A 13,700-nucleotide genomic window follows, 5' to 3' on the forward strand; every position below is an offset into this window, starting at 1 on the left:
TCTACCGCCCCATTGCCTCTCTAGAATCCAAACCAGAACTGGGGCCTCTGCTGCCGTCCCACTCTGGCCAACGATGTCAGAGCTCTGGGCAGCGAGTGTGTTTGCGATGGCACTCTCTGCCAGCGGTTGCTTAAATTTCTGGCTTTGTTCCACTGGCGCGCAATTGCTTATTTCAGTTGCGATCGCGGCGCGAGCGAGTCAAGTCCTAACATTCAAGAAGCGGGAGTTCCGTTTCGAACAGACGGGTGGAAAATTTCTCTCACCGGACCACACGGTGGTGGAATCGAGAACGTAAACGTAAACCCAAACGCAAACGAAGGGCAGCGGGGCTGCAGTATTGCTGTCAGTGCCAAAGTTTACAACGAATACACAAAGCACAGAGTAGAGTGGTGCATTTTGCTTTTTTAACCCCTACTGGTTGACTAATTGACAAGATGACTAAAAACGATAATGCAAATCTGTTAAACGACAACAGGCTGGGTACCGCCGGAGCGGGCCAGCCAAAGGCCCAGATAGTGCCCGCCCAGCCCAAGACCTTGCAGCACCTGCCCAAGCGGCCGGCGGTGGACCTGGCCTTTCACAACCTTACGTACCGCGTCAAGGAAGGAAACCGGAGCAGTAAGTACCCATTGCTTGGCACAACTTGGCCCCTCGAGAACGGGAGCGTGAACTGCACGCGCCTGCTCACTCTCGCGATGTTTTCGCTTTCTTTGTGCTGGGGCTCCGAGAACTGTGTAGTGCGACCCCACATGGGCCAATTGGGAGCTCCATCTTGCTAGCGCTTTATTGCCATTACGCACTTTCCTGGCTCTAGCGGGTTTTACTTGTTTGCTTTAGCTGCGCTTCACGTCGTGCTGGTTTCAGGTTTCTTTGTTCTTTTGAGAGCAATGTCTCAGTATCACCGTTGCCACACAGCGAGCGACGGGGAGAACTTTGGATTGTAACGCCGAGTAACCCGTTGTTGTCCCATCAGATTTTTTTCCACAGTTTCACAAGGGCGGTTGGTGGCCAAAGTTCACTGCCTTCCACAGCGATAAGCCGTTCCAAATACATCTATATTAACGTCCAGTAGTCGCAGGGTAACTGCCCATACAAACGATTTTCGCCAGTGGGACAGTCAACAAGTTAACTTGATGCTTCGGCATCTGGAATGCGAGCCATGTACTCGGACTTCTCTCTGTATTCACGTCAGTGTGTATCCACTTTTAGGCATGGGTGGAGCAGAACGGGGGTTTGTTTGGATCTGGCGCTGTTAATGAGCAAACATTGTACGTTCGCTTGCCGGAGTGAGAGGTTTTTTCTAGTTTGAGTTCTTGTTTGCTGGCGACGGTTGTGCTTGTTGTGTTAGCAGGGCGATTAGGGTTTAGTCATAACCAGATAGCTATTAATGGTGTGGTACGGCGGGCCTAGGCACCCCACTTACATGACGTGGAAATGAACCCTGTCCGCGGGAGTGGCCGCTTGGGGCCATTTCGAATTCGTAAATATGGGACGGCGATAATATTCCCAATAATTGGGTATTCGGCAGCCACATCTGCCTTGTTCCCAGGTATCCGACAATCAATAAAAAGCTCACTCACCAACCCACTTCCCTCGTGTTGAATCGGACTGCTGGACTTGCCTCCGACGCAGTTGAGTAGAGGCAAGGACAACCACTCTACAACGGGTCGGTGGATCCCGGCTGAATCTGAAAAACGGTCAGAGCCTGTTGTTAAGCTTAAGGTCGCTGCGAACGAGCTGTCCCGGCCAAGTGCAAAAGTAATTGGAAGCGGCAGCGGACTGAACTTTGCACAGGCGCGATTTGCCATAAGATTCAAAGGTCGGCCATCCGACTCAATTAAGTCGTTCAGAATATGCGAACATACAGACGTATTTACACTGGCAAATAAGTGCCGAAAGACTTGCAGATGGCACGGTGCCTTCAGATACGTGCTAAGTTTGTGGGCTACAAATGTATACAAAATAAAGCAGAAGTGGCAGTAAGGCAACCGCTGGAATTCGCTGTTTTTGGCTAGCTAACTTTGCGTCTTTTAAGTAAACAAAGAGGCAGAGGCGGCTACCTGCCAGCGTTCTCAGATGCTCAGGTATAAGTGCCCCTGGAAGAGCGAGTCTGGAGAGTAGAAAAAGAGCGACTGCAGTGCCCTTGGGGCTTCTTTTGCGCAATCTTTTGTTGGGCAATCTGAATGGCAGCACTTGTTGTCCAATCCGGCCATAAACATCATAGCTACGGCTTGGCCTTAGCGTCGTTGGAGTAACGTTTGTCAAGCGTGGCCCCAGTTTTGGTGCTATTACAGCCGACATTTAAGCAAGTACCGACTATATTCACTCTGTGGTTCAATGCGAGCCGTTGCGAAACTAGTGGTTACGACTACGACTACGACTAGCTAATCGCCATCTGACAGATGGGGTTCACTGTCAGTTTCGATGTGCGACGCATTAGGTAAGCGGTCGAATTAAACAACTACAGTCGCTGCACGGGCATATTAAATCTCAAGTTTCACTTCTGAACAGGTCACGGTACTTTACTATTCGGAGTTATGACACGCCTAAATTGAAGTATTTTGAAATAGTCGGTTAAAGAAACTTTAAAGATCAGTTTTAACTCCGCTGCCCCACAAACATAAACTCAAATCGTAAAACCACGCGATCTTCGTCTTCCACAATTTTATTTCGCTGAAATGGTTATTCCATCTTCTGGCAAGACTAAAAGCCGGCACAAAACGCGCGTGCCTGCAAGAAAACGGGTTTATTAGCATTTTCCGTAAAGCACAGATGGTTTGCCGTGCAAATCTATTGGTTCATGGGTATGTGATGTTGATAAGCCACTTCCGCATCTGAGCAGTTCCATTTAGACCATATGCGCGAATTTACCGAATCTGAAAGCGATGTGAAAGAATTATAGTCTTTTGGTTCCCATTGTTCCGCCGGATGTGATGAAGCTCTCTGTTTGTTGTAATCTAATTCAAAATAATTGGTATCAAAATAGGTTCGTAAGTCTCCTTAAAAAACATGTTTAGCAGTTTTAAGAAGCTCGAATGGCTGTGGAGGTGGAAGACGAAAAATTCAGTGTGGTCAATGACCGGGCTATGCCGTTGGATTGAGAGACTTTGCAAATTTGTTTATCTATCGGCTCTACACTTGCTCGTCCAAAGACCAATGCAGCCACCGCTTTTTTTGATAGTTTCTACGGAGCCGCAGTGAAGTGGAGGCACTTGGGTTCAATGACGTAAGACACATTAAAACGCCAACTATTTTTAGCTTTAACGAGAGATTGGCCCAATCACTAATTTCATGTCTTTATAACAGATGCCAAGACCATTCTGAAGGGTGTCAGTGGACGCCTCCGGTCGGGAGAGCTCACCGCCATAATGGGACCATCAGGCGCTGGCAAGAGTACGCTGCTCAATATTTTGTCCGGCTACAAGTAAGTTTAACTGGGCCTGATAATTTGCATTCACCTCAAGAGATTCTGAAATTCGAATCACCAAATCTGACCTTGGGACGGCACAACGAGTGCGAGTGCATGTATTTATTAGCTAGCGCTATTATCAACAGAAATAATTGCGACTTGATAAGCACTCTGCCTCTTTCGGAGCTTGAACCGCCGACCTTTTCGCACTCTGCGTTCATTGTTATTATATTATTTATGCGCGACATATACTGATACGATACGCAGCGACTTCCCTTAACCAGACCTATCTTTATTCGTTTATTAAACCCGCTAAATTTTGCTGTATTGCGTAATAATCATAAACATTTCAATTAGCCTGTCCAGTTGTTACTGTTGTTACCAAGAGTGGTCAGCTGCTCGCTCAGAATCGATAACTGCGGTTGAATGAATCGTAGGAAATCTATTTTTCGTAATATATCGTACCAAAGTATTATCAGCGCTTCGTTTTTGCTATTTCTTTACACACCGTCACAAAAGCGTTGTCGCCGTGTTTTATTAGTTTAAATACGCTACAAGTTTGCTGAACTTCGGACTCGAGTTGCCCGATCGCGTGCAAATATATATACTTCGTATATCAAATAAGTGTTCCGTATACAAGGGAATGTAGATATGGGCTAGTCCGATTATTTACCATTAATTTTCCCGTGATAACCGTATGAGCAAGCAATTTCCCGATCTTGTCAAAAAAAAAATGGTAAGCTGACTCAGTCCTTTTCTATCGACAGGATATTATTTCGGAGGGCATACAATAACTGACACTTTTTATTTATTTGCGCCCACAGAACCTCGAGCATCGAAGGCAGCGTCACCATGAACGGCGCCGAGCGCAATCTCAGCGCTTTCCGCAAACTGTCCGCCTACATCATGCAGGACAATCAGCTCCATGGAAACCTGACGGTCCAGGAAGCGATGACTGTGGCGACGAATCTAAAGCTCAGCAAGAAGTTTTCGAAGCCCGAGAAGCATTCAATGGTAAGTCGATAAGGGACTGAGGCAGAGACAGACTGAAAAATCAGAATGGCAATTATACAAGGTTAATCTTAGCTCCCTGGTCAAATGACAAGTTTATTTTTAGCTTAATATATTTAGACAGAACTAGTTCTGAGTGCCATTTTTCGCCATGAGAGACTAGCAAGTCATCGCACCCATACCAAATCAAAATAAAAATGACTTCCCCCCTGCTTCCAGATTGATGACATCTTGCTGACTCTCAGCCTGAGCGAGCACCGCTACACGATGACGCGCAATCTGTCCGGCGGCCAGAAGAAGCGTCTCTCAATCGCCCTGGAGCTGGTCAGCAATCCGCCTATAATGTTCTTTGACGAACCCACCTCCGGCCTTGACAGCTCAACCTGCTTCCAGTGCATCCATCTTTTGAAGATGCTGGCCGCCGGCGGACGCACTGTCATCTGTACCATCCATCAGCCCTCCGCTCGTCTTTTCGAGATGTTCGACCAGCTGTACACTCTGGCAGATGGTCAGTGCGTCTACCAAGGCAGCACCAAGCAACTGGTGCCCTTTTTATCGACGCTGAATCTTGAGTGTCCTAGCTACCACAACCCAGCGAGCTACGTGATCGAGGTGTCTTGCGGAGAGCACGGCGACCACACGCGCAAACTGGTCGACGCCATCGACAACGGCAAGCGGGACATCCGCTTGTCGGCCGACTATGCCGGGCTGAAGGCTCGGAACGATCTGGTTAAGGTTCAGAACTTGAAGGCCATTTTAGACAAGAACGACGCTTCGAACGTCAGCGGCAGCAAGTACGAGGATAACCTCACCCTAAACAACGGCTTGCTCAACGGCATGGTCAACGATATTGTGAAGGAGGGCAACGCGAGCAGCGCTCTGGTTTCCACCAACGAAAAGGGAGATGCCCTTATCGACGTAGAGAAGTCCGTCAACTGTACAACCGCTCTGCTCACGGAGGAGATCACATCGCCGGAGCGCTACCCGACGTCACAGTTCCACCAGTTCTGGGTGGTTCTTAAGCGAACTCTGCTTTTCAGCTACCGCGATTGGGTAAGTCAAATGTTTGAAGTAACTTATTCGTTGATTCAAAACTCTGTTTGCCTTTTCTATAGACACTTATGTATCTGCGATTATTTGCCCATCTCTTGGTTGGATTCCTGATTGGCGCCCTCTACTATGACATCGGCAATGATGGAGCTAAAGTTCTGAGCAACCTGGGATTCCTGTTCTTTAACATGCTGTTCCTTATGTACACGTCTATGACCATTACGATCCTGTCGTGTAAGAGAAACTAGATTATTAATTATAGTTCTTTAAATAATTTGGTTATCCTGCTTAGTTCCGCTCGAGATGCCGGTTTTGTTGAAGGAAAACTTTAATCGTTGGTATTCGTTAAAGTCTTACTATCTGGCTATATCAGTGGCGGATTTACCATTTCAAGTGAGTTCTACCCCGATGTTTATAGAAGCCACTAAACCGGCTAACTGATACCTTTCTTCTCCAGGCAATTTTCTGCGTCATATACGTGTCCATCGTATATTACTTCACGTCGCAGCCCTGGGAGCTCTTCCGCTTCTCCATGTTCTTGTCGGCTTGCCTGCTTATCTCGTTCGTGGCTCAGTCCGTGGGGCTGGTGGTTGGCGCCGCTATGAATGTGCAGAACGGTGTCTTCTTGGCCCCGGTCATGTCCGTGCCCTTCCTGCTGTTCTCCGGCTTCTTTGTCTCATTCGACGCCATACCAGTATATTTAAGGTGGATCACATATCTTTCGTACATCCGATACGGATTCGAGGGCACTGCTCTGGCGACCTATGGGTATGGGCGGGAAAAGCTGAGGTGCTTTCAGACCTACTGCCACTTTAAATCACCCACTACGACGCTGGAAGAACTGGACATGGTTAATGCCAACTTTACCTTGGACATTGTGGCCCTTATCGTGATCTTCGTGGTGCTGCGCATCTCTGCGTACCTATTCTTGCGCTGGAAGCTGAAGACTGTGCGCTAGGCATTAAAGCGCAGTGGGTTGTATTCGGTTATAAAAGCTTTCTATGTACCTATTATTTAGTTTTCAAAGAGTCTTGGTTTCTTAATAATTAATCTTTGTAACATTTATTTTTTCCTAGTTTTTAGTTGTGAAAATCACGTTTAGGTGGATAAAAACGCCAACCTCACGTTAGCATGATTCCAGCTGCAGGTGAAGCAAAACCTTAAAACAATTGATCAAACCAAATCACTGCAAGCACAACAACTTCGATGTTAGAAATGTATAGAAAAATAAGTTATTAAACATCCACTTTTTTGCCAAAAAAAATATATACATTTGTATATATTTTCAGATGTATTTAACAATTGTTTTGTAAATGTTTGTGAATAATAACACAAATTTGGCGTATCTACACCAAAATTGAAAGGAATGAAATCCCTGTAAAATACACATATTTGAATTCAAGGTACTAAAGGCCTACTTTTAATTAATTATACTAACTTTTTAATACAGGTTTACAACTCCAAATGGTATTTAAGTGTCTGCAACATATACATATTTTATAATCACATTTGTATTTATAAATAGTGCATTCTTGAAGGAAATAAAAAATTATACACAAATGACTATTTTTATGTGTTCAAAAACGGCACTTATAACTTTTTTTTAAAGAAATCAAAGTTTAAATCTTCCTTTTTCATTTTCAAATTTTCGAAAAATGGCTTTGCAGAAAAGGGTCTTAAAACTACACAACCCACAACTTTTCTTACAGATATCGAATTTTTAAATAGCATACTGCTTGAACTTTGTGGTTAAATTCTCTAAAAAGCTGTGTTTAAATTTTGGTTTTTGGGTCGATTTTCCATCATTTTTTTAATGCAGTTCTGATCCCACATCTTTTCTTACAGATATCGGAAGTCAAAGTGGCTAAATAAATGTTGTTTAACTCTTTTAATATGTGTTTAATTTTTGCTTTGTATTTTTGGGTGGATTTTCCGTCATGGCTTTGCAGAAAAGTGTCCAAAGGCTGCACCTCTGAGCCCATAACTTTTCTTACAGATATCGGATTTCAAAGTGGCATACTGCTAAATAATTCTGGTTCAATTCTCTAAATATCTGTGTTTAAGTCTTGGTTTGTATTTTTGGGTCTATTTTCCGTCATTTTTATAATTAAACTCCTTTCCCAATTTTCGAAAAATGGCTTTGCAGAAAAGTGTCCAAAAGCTGCAGTTTTGAGCCCATAACTTTTCTTACAGATACTGTATTTCAAAGTGGCATACTGGTAAATTATTGTATTAAATCTTGAAATGCATGGGTAGGCAAAAAGCTTAAATACTATCCTGAAGATTTTAAAAATTGCAGTTGCTTAGTCGATTATTGCATCATTTTTCGTCACAAAATTGGAAATCAGAAATGTTCTATGTTGAAGGGTCGATCGTGACGATTTTCATTTACTTCATTTAGAGGTGATTTGGTTTTATTGTGGTATCCCACGGAGGCCTAGTCTAGGTTTCTAGCTCAATTTTGAATCAAAAGTTGTCCTAATTGATTAGGGTACATTTTTAAGAAACCGATTTCTCTTGGTGGTAAGGATCGTAAATTAGAGTATTAGCTAAATTTCTTGCAACAAAATTAGTTTACGATATATTTTAAATAAACGTCCCATTTTCCCAAAGATACATAGTTCTGATTTGTGGATATTTGCGCGGCCAAAAACTACCTTTTTTTCTATGGGCTAAAATCTCCGCAAGTAGAGTCGGTATAAATAGACTGCACATATCCTGTTGCAACGGATTGCAAGCCAGTAAAACAAGTTTTTTTAAGCACAGCAGCGAAGGAACCAAGCCTTTGCTTCTCTGCCTAGAAGGGCAAAAGAATTCGTATATTGGCCGGGCACCTAGCTTCGCTCACTTGTCACTAGCAGCAGCATTCTTCCTGCGCTCGCTTTTAGTACATTTGCGGTCGTCGATGCAACAAGTCGCCTGCTCGTTGATGTCTCGATTGCCATAAGAAAGATAGTGAAAAGCCAGCGAGTGCAGCAACTACGAAAAGAAAGTGGAGTAAGTGCCAAAATCGCTCTACCAATCCACACTCCGCAGTTCCAGTGCCAGTGAGTGGTGCATTTACACAGCTGTAAAAATAGTAGTGTCTAAACGCGTATCTAAACGCGTTCATTGAACCCGAAAGTCATGAACAACTGCAAGAATGCGAGAGTTCTTACAGGCTTGCACACAAGCGCGATAGAAATTACAGACTACTGATTACAACGCTTCTAAGTGGCACAAGCAAAGTCAATTATTTAATCGATTTCTGGGTCAGCCGAGGCAGTTTTTATCAGCGCCAAATCATGACTTAAAAGTACACAGACATAATATGTATTTTAAATAAAACGATTATTCTGGGAACATACATAAGATATAAAGATTTATTACGCATCACTTTTGTTTGCAAAAAAAGCTTATGCCCTGATAAATATATGAGTGCAGGCGGAGTTGTGAATCTATCTGATGATTCTTAGTTGTACATATGTTAATATATTTATATGTAGGATTGTTTATCATGTATCACCAGCAAAAACAAAGTTCAACATTCGTCGCTTCAATGCATTTACATGCGCCATTACTCACACAGCAGCGGCCAAAAATGGAAAAGACTAAGAGTTTGCCGGCAAGTCGCCTATCGTATACCCTAAGCAACCTAAGATAATCACCTTGCGCATAGTTAAAGAAACATTTGCTAGGCAGCGAACGACGCTATCCCAAATGTGTTTAAGTGGTATCAAAATGTGGGGCCAATGGTCACGCACCCGATTCCCACCGACTCCCGACTACATTTGTATTCATAAACTGCCGCCAAATGCTTGCCACAGACAAAACGTTTCGTACACCAGCACATAAAGCCCGCATTCTGTGAGAGTCAAGGAAAACAAAGAGTGGAAATGAGTAGCATCCATATTGCGCATTCGCACTGTCTGCCTCAAATAAAGCGCTCACTCGCTGATAACACTTGAAATTCTCCAAAACTTCTGTAATGCACTGGGTGCATCATGATAATTGTAAAATGACTGCCCAGTTTCCGATCGCTGGGCCCTACTGAGGCTACTCAGCAGCAGTCCGTGACTCTTGCTCATACCCCACACCCGGTTCGATCAGCAAACAGCCGGACAGCCAGATTTCCAGAACGCCGGTTCCTCAATCAGACGGCCAGTCATTCGGTCAGAACTCGAGCAGGCTGTCAGTCGTGAAAGTAATGTGTACTGCTTGCCATCAATTGAAAATCTGAGTTTTTTCCGGGCTGTGCTATAGACAACGCTCGCGAATTCCCGCGTCATTCGGGGAAATAAATTTAATTTCAAAAGTTCTTCGGTCAGTGTGAAGTTCGTTTTCAGCGCGAAGGGAGGGCGATACTTGTGGTCCCTGATACGCGTAAGTAATTTCTAGAAATGCAAATACTGGGTTTAAGCAAAAATTAAATGCCGCTTATAATTACTCGACTGGAAGTAGCAAACAAACGAAATAAGCGGTGAAGATAAATTTGACAAACTGGTTTAAACCAAAATTTTTTTTAAATGTTTTTGTACGATTCTGTTTACTAATTGATTCCCATTGTAAAATTGAATTCGCGCCATTAAATGACAACAACGAGTAAAAGATTCCAGTACAACAATCGTTTACCCCATCGAAAGGTTATCACCGAAGCTGAATATTATACGAATTGTAAACTAAATACATTTCTAAAAGCTATGCGAAGTGAAATTGTTAAGTTTGTTATCAAAAATGTTATATTCCTTTACTTTAGGAGCAATGACATCGGATTAAAGCAACGGCGAAATCCAGGAATTTCAAGATGCAAACTGTCAGCAGCTTGAAATGCAGCACAGACTCCCAGAACAGCTCGCTTCAATATAGCAGCGATATCAATGCTATCAGCCTCGAACTGCCCGATCATTCGGATGGCTTTCAGTCAGCCAACGGATTTAAGTATTTGCCATCTTGGCCAACGGTTAACTTGCATTTTTCGGAACTAAGCTATGAGGTCCCTGACCAGGCCAATGGTGAGTGACTAAGTTGTGCTCATGCTCATTACAATTGAGTAATTGCTAATGAATATATTCGTGTCTGCTAATGGGTTATTAAGAATGATAATTGGGCATAATTTCTAAAGTTATTGCTGTTTCCACAACCCGCTTATTTTCTGATGCTGAAAATGCACATATTAAAGGGCAATTATTCCATCTAATCCTATACATACTGCTATTAAATGCATGCCAATAGTAGCTAAGTCACCTTACAATCAAACATTTTTATTCCACTGAGATGTAACTCTTTAGTTTTGCTTTCACCTCCTTCAGCTTCAAGGACAAAGGCGATTTTGCGGGGAGTTAACGGGCTATTCCACTCCCATGAGCTCACAGCGATTATGGGACCTTCAGGAGCCGGTAAAACCACACTTCTGAACCTCTTGGCGGGATTTGGGTGAGGCACAATTCATAAAACCACTATATAATAAACCATTTATATTCTACAACAGCGCCGTTGGCAATTCCGGTGAGATATTAGTTAACAACAGTCCACGTGATATGCGAGTCTTTCGCAAAATGTCCCGATACATAATGCAGGTAAGAGAAGTTTCTTTAGGACCGTTCAGCTAACAAATAATTTTTTCGCAGACAGATGTTCTGGATCCGCAGTTTTCGGTGCACGAAATGATGCTTTTGGCGGCCAACCTTAAGTTGGGAAATGAACTCAATCTTAAGCAAAAGCTGGAAGTTGTAAGACTAATGGAAAACATTTTCTTTGTCGTGTTTTTAACTCCAACTTTGAGTAGATTGACGAGATTTTGGGAATGCTTCGACTAAAAGGATCCCAGAACACCATGACTCCCAAGCTTTCGGGCGGTGAGCGCAAACGTTTGTGCATCGCCCTCGAGCTGGTCAACAATCCGCCTGTAATCTTTCTAGACGAGCCTACTACGTGAGTACTTGAAAAAAAAAAAAAAAAAAAATAATTGCTTAATGTCCCATACAAATCCAAACAGCGGCCTAGATGATTTGTCGAGCTCTCAGTGCATTGCCCTTCTAAAAATGTTGGCTTCCGGGGGACGAACTGTGATCTGCTCAATTCACACGCCATCCGCCAAGATATTCGAGATGCTCGACACTATCTACGTCCTTGCCGAGGGGCAGTGCATCTACCAGGGAAGCGGTACCAACATTGTGCCTTACATGCAGCACCTGGGGCTGCGCTGTCCCATAACCTACAACCCGGCAGACTTCATCATCGAAGTGGCATGCGTAGAGTACGGAGAGTCCTATCACGAACCCATGGTGGAGGCCGTTGCCAACGGCAAGGTTGCGCGATGGTCTCATCCATTAGAGGACGGCAAGGTGACGCCCACCAAAACCGACACCACCTCAGGCGCATCCTCGTTCTATGAAATTAATCAATTTGAAGAGGAGATCGATCCGAAGCTCTTGCAAGCCAAGTGCAGCTGGTGGATGCAGTACAAGCTTTTACTAGTGCGGATGCTTATCCAAATGTGGAGGGACAAGGTGAGCTCACCGAGTGAAGCACACAGCCTAGCATGTTTTAAATTCTTCAATTTCTTAGTCGTACATTAAGCTGAAGTTTTGCATGAACATAGTACTGGCGTTACTGGTGGGATCGCTCTACTTTGGAATGGGAACGTCGGCCTCTAAAGCGCTTTTCAATTTCGGGTTCATGTTCACTATTGTGATAGCATACCTGTACCTGCCTATGATGCCGGTGCTCTTATACTGTGAGTGTCTGTCTTTCGAACGTAAATGAATATTACTAAACCTATTTTTCAGTTCCCACAGAAATCAATCTGTTAAAGAGGGAGTACAACAACCAATGGTACCGCCTAAGCTCATATTACGTTGCAATGGTTTCTTCCAAGCTTCCATCCATGTTCATCCTTGCCGTTATTTATCTGTCCATTGTGTACTTGATGTCCAGCCAGCCACTCGAATGGTTCCGCTTTGCTATGCTATTCACAATAGCTTTCGTTACGGCCTTGACTTCCGACAGTTTTGGCTTGCTGATCTCTAGTAGACTAAGCTTGGTGGTAAGCACTTGTGCACGGCCTGTTTGATTCCCTAATCCGACCACATTTCTTTCAGAACGCGATGTTCATGGGCCCAGTGGTCGCCGTGCCCCTGATCCTGCTTTCCATATACGGCATCGGGTACGGCAGAGGCGCTTACATATCCCCTCTCATGAGGTTTTTGATGCATTTAAGTTTCCTACGCCACAGTATGGAAGGCCTGGTTGCCTCACTGTACGACTACGGACGCGCAGACACAATTTGCGAGGACACGGAAATCTTTTGCTCCTTCAAAAAGTCGAAGGTCCTGCTAGCCTTTCTAGGCTTCGAGAACATGCACTATTTGTGGTCTCTCACCTGCTTGATTAGCTTCTATTTACTTTTCACTGTTGCTGCGTACATTATGATACGGCAGCGGCTTAAGAAATCGGGGGTCAACCCGATTATCGCATACGTTCTACAGCTGTTATCTAAATACTTTAACTTTACATCGTACAATTACTAACAAAAAATGTACCTGTTAGTGCCGGGGCTGTAATATAAAGCGGGATTTGAATGGTAACTCTATAAATAAGCCATCTATTTTAGATATGGATCAATTCCTAGGAAAGATAATAATGTTTAACAATCATTAATACAGGCAAATGAGTGATACCGATTAGATGTAAATAAAGATCTTACCAGATGATTTGCAACACATACATAGGTATATAGAAATATTTCCACCAAGAGTTTTCCGCTTTTCCTCTTATCTTGCGGCTATGTTGAAATTCCCGAGGATGGGGCGAGTACTTGGGGCTCCCTCCAAACATACAACTCTTGCTTTTGCTTTAATACATAAAAAACTTTTTAGTATCGCTTTAAATTGAAAGGACAGCGAATACAATAATAATAAAATACAAGACAGCGTCCCTTTAGTAATTGATCACGATGACTGCGCTTTGCACTGTTGCGCGTAGCTAATCGATATATCGATAGTTTTTATTTATTATTGGCGGCTTTTCATAACTTAAATTTAAATTCAAATTAGGAAACCATAAATTCTAACTTTAGAGAAAGCAATCACTTTTAACTCCCCAAAAAGTATACTAAATTGTTTTTTAAATTAAAACTGTCGATTAAGTTTATTGCAATGATCATTATCATGTGAATGTGTGCTTGCCTGTATTACACAATAACTAATGGGCGTCTTAATCGCGCTTTTGTTATTTTGTCTTTTAGTATGTT

The 13,700-nt window shown here is 43.3% G+C and overlaps 2 protein-coding genes across 4 annotated transcripts; both read left to right on the forward strand.

Annotated features, from left to right (window-relative positions):
- Positions 1–156: 156 nt before the first annotated feature.
- LOC108044739 (ATP-binding cassette sub-family G member 1) lies at positions 157–7,033 on the forward strand. The gene is made up of 7 exons (XM_017123861.2): positions 157–618; positions 3,307–3,424; positions 4,234–4,423; positions 4,640–5,473; positions 5,536–5,704; positions 5,763–5,863; positions 5,928–7,033. The coding sequence occupies exons 1-7, from the start codon at positions 435–437 to the stop codon at positions 6,426–6,428; spliced, it is 2,097 nt and encodes a 698-aa protein (XP_016979350.2). The 5' UTR covers positions 157–434; the 3' UTR covers positions 6,429–7,033.
- A 1,321-nt stretch (positions 7,034–8,354) lies between these two features.
- Positions 8,355–13,652, forward strand: LOC108044740 (ATP-binding cassette sub-family G member 4). Of its 3 annotated transcripts, none has more exons than XM_017123863.2 (10): positions 8,355–8,467; positions 10,206–10,461; positions 10,759–10,882; positions 10,938–11,025; positions 11,077–11,178; positions 11,235–11,380; positions 11,445–11,958; positions 12,017–12,185; positions 12,238–12,494; positions 12,550–13,652. In XM_017123863.2, exons 2-10 carry the CDS (start codon positions 10,254–10,256, stop codon positions 12,976–12,978), a joined length of 2,037 nt encoding a protein of 678 aa, XP_016979352.1. In that variant the 5' UTR covers positions 8,355–8,467; positions 10,206–10,253; the 3' UTR covers positions 12,979–13,652. The 3 variants fall into 3 exon arrangements, with proteins under 3 accessions (XP_016979352.1, XP_044316126.1, XP_016979351.1); XM_017123862.2 differs by lacking the exon at positions 8,355–8,467 and adding an exon at positions 8,533–9,832; XM_044460191.1 differs by lacking the exons at positions 8,355–8,467; positions 10,938–11,025; positions 11,077–11,178; ... (3 more) ...; positions 12,238–12,494; positions 12,550–13,652 and adding an exon at positions 8,531–9,832 and having other exon boundaries at positions 10,759–10,886.
- Positions 13,653–13,700: the final 48 nt, after the last annotated feature.

Source organism: Drosophila rhopaloa, unplaced genomic scaffold (assembly GCF_018152115.1).
Source record: "Drosophila rhopaloa isolate 14029-0021.01 unplaced genomic scaffold, ASM1815211v1 contig_2, whole genome shotgun sequence".
NCBI classification, from domain to species: domain Eukaryota; kingdom Metazoa; phylum Arthropoda; class Insecta; order Diptera; family Drosophilidae; genus Drosophila; species Drosophila rhopaloa.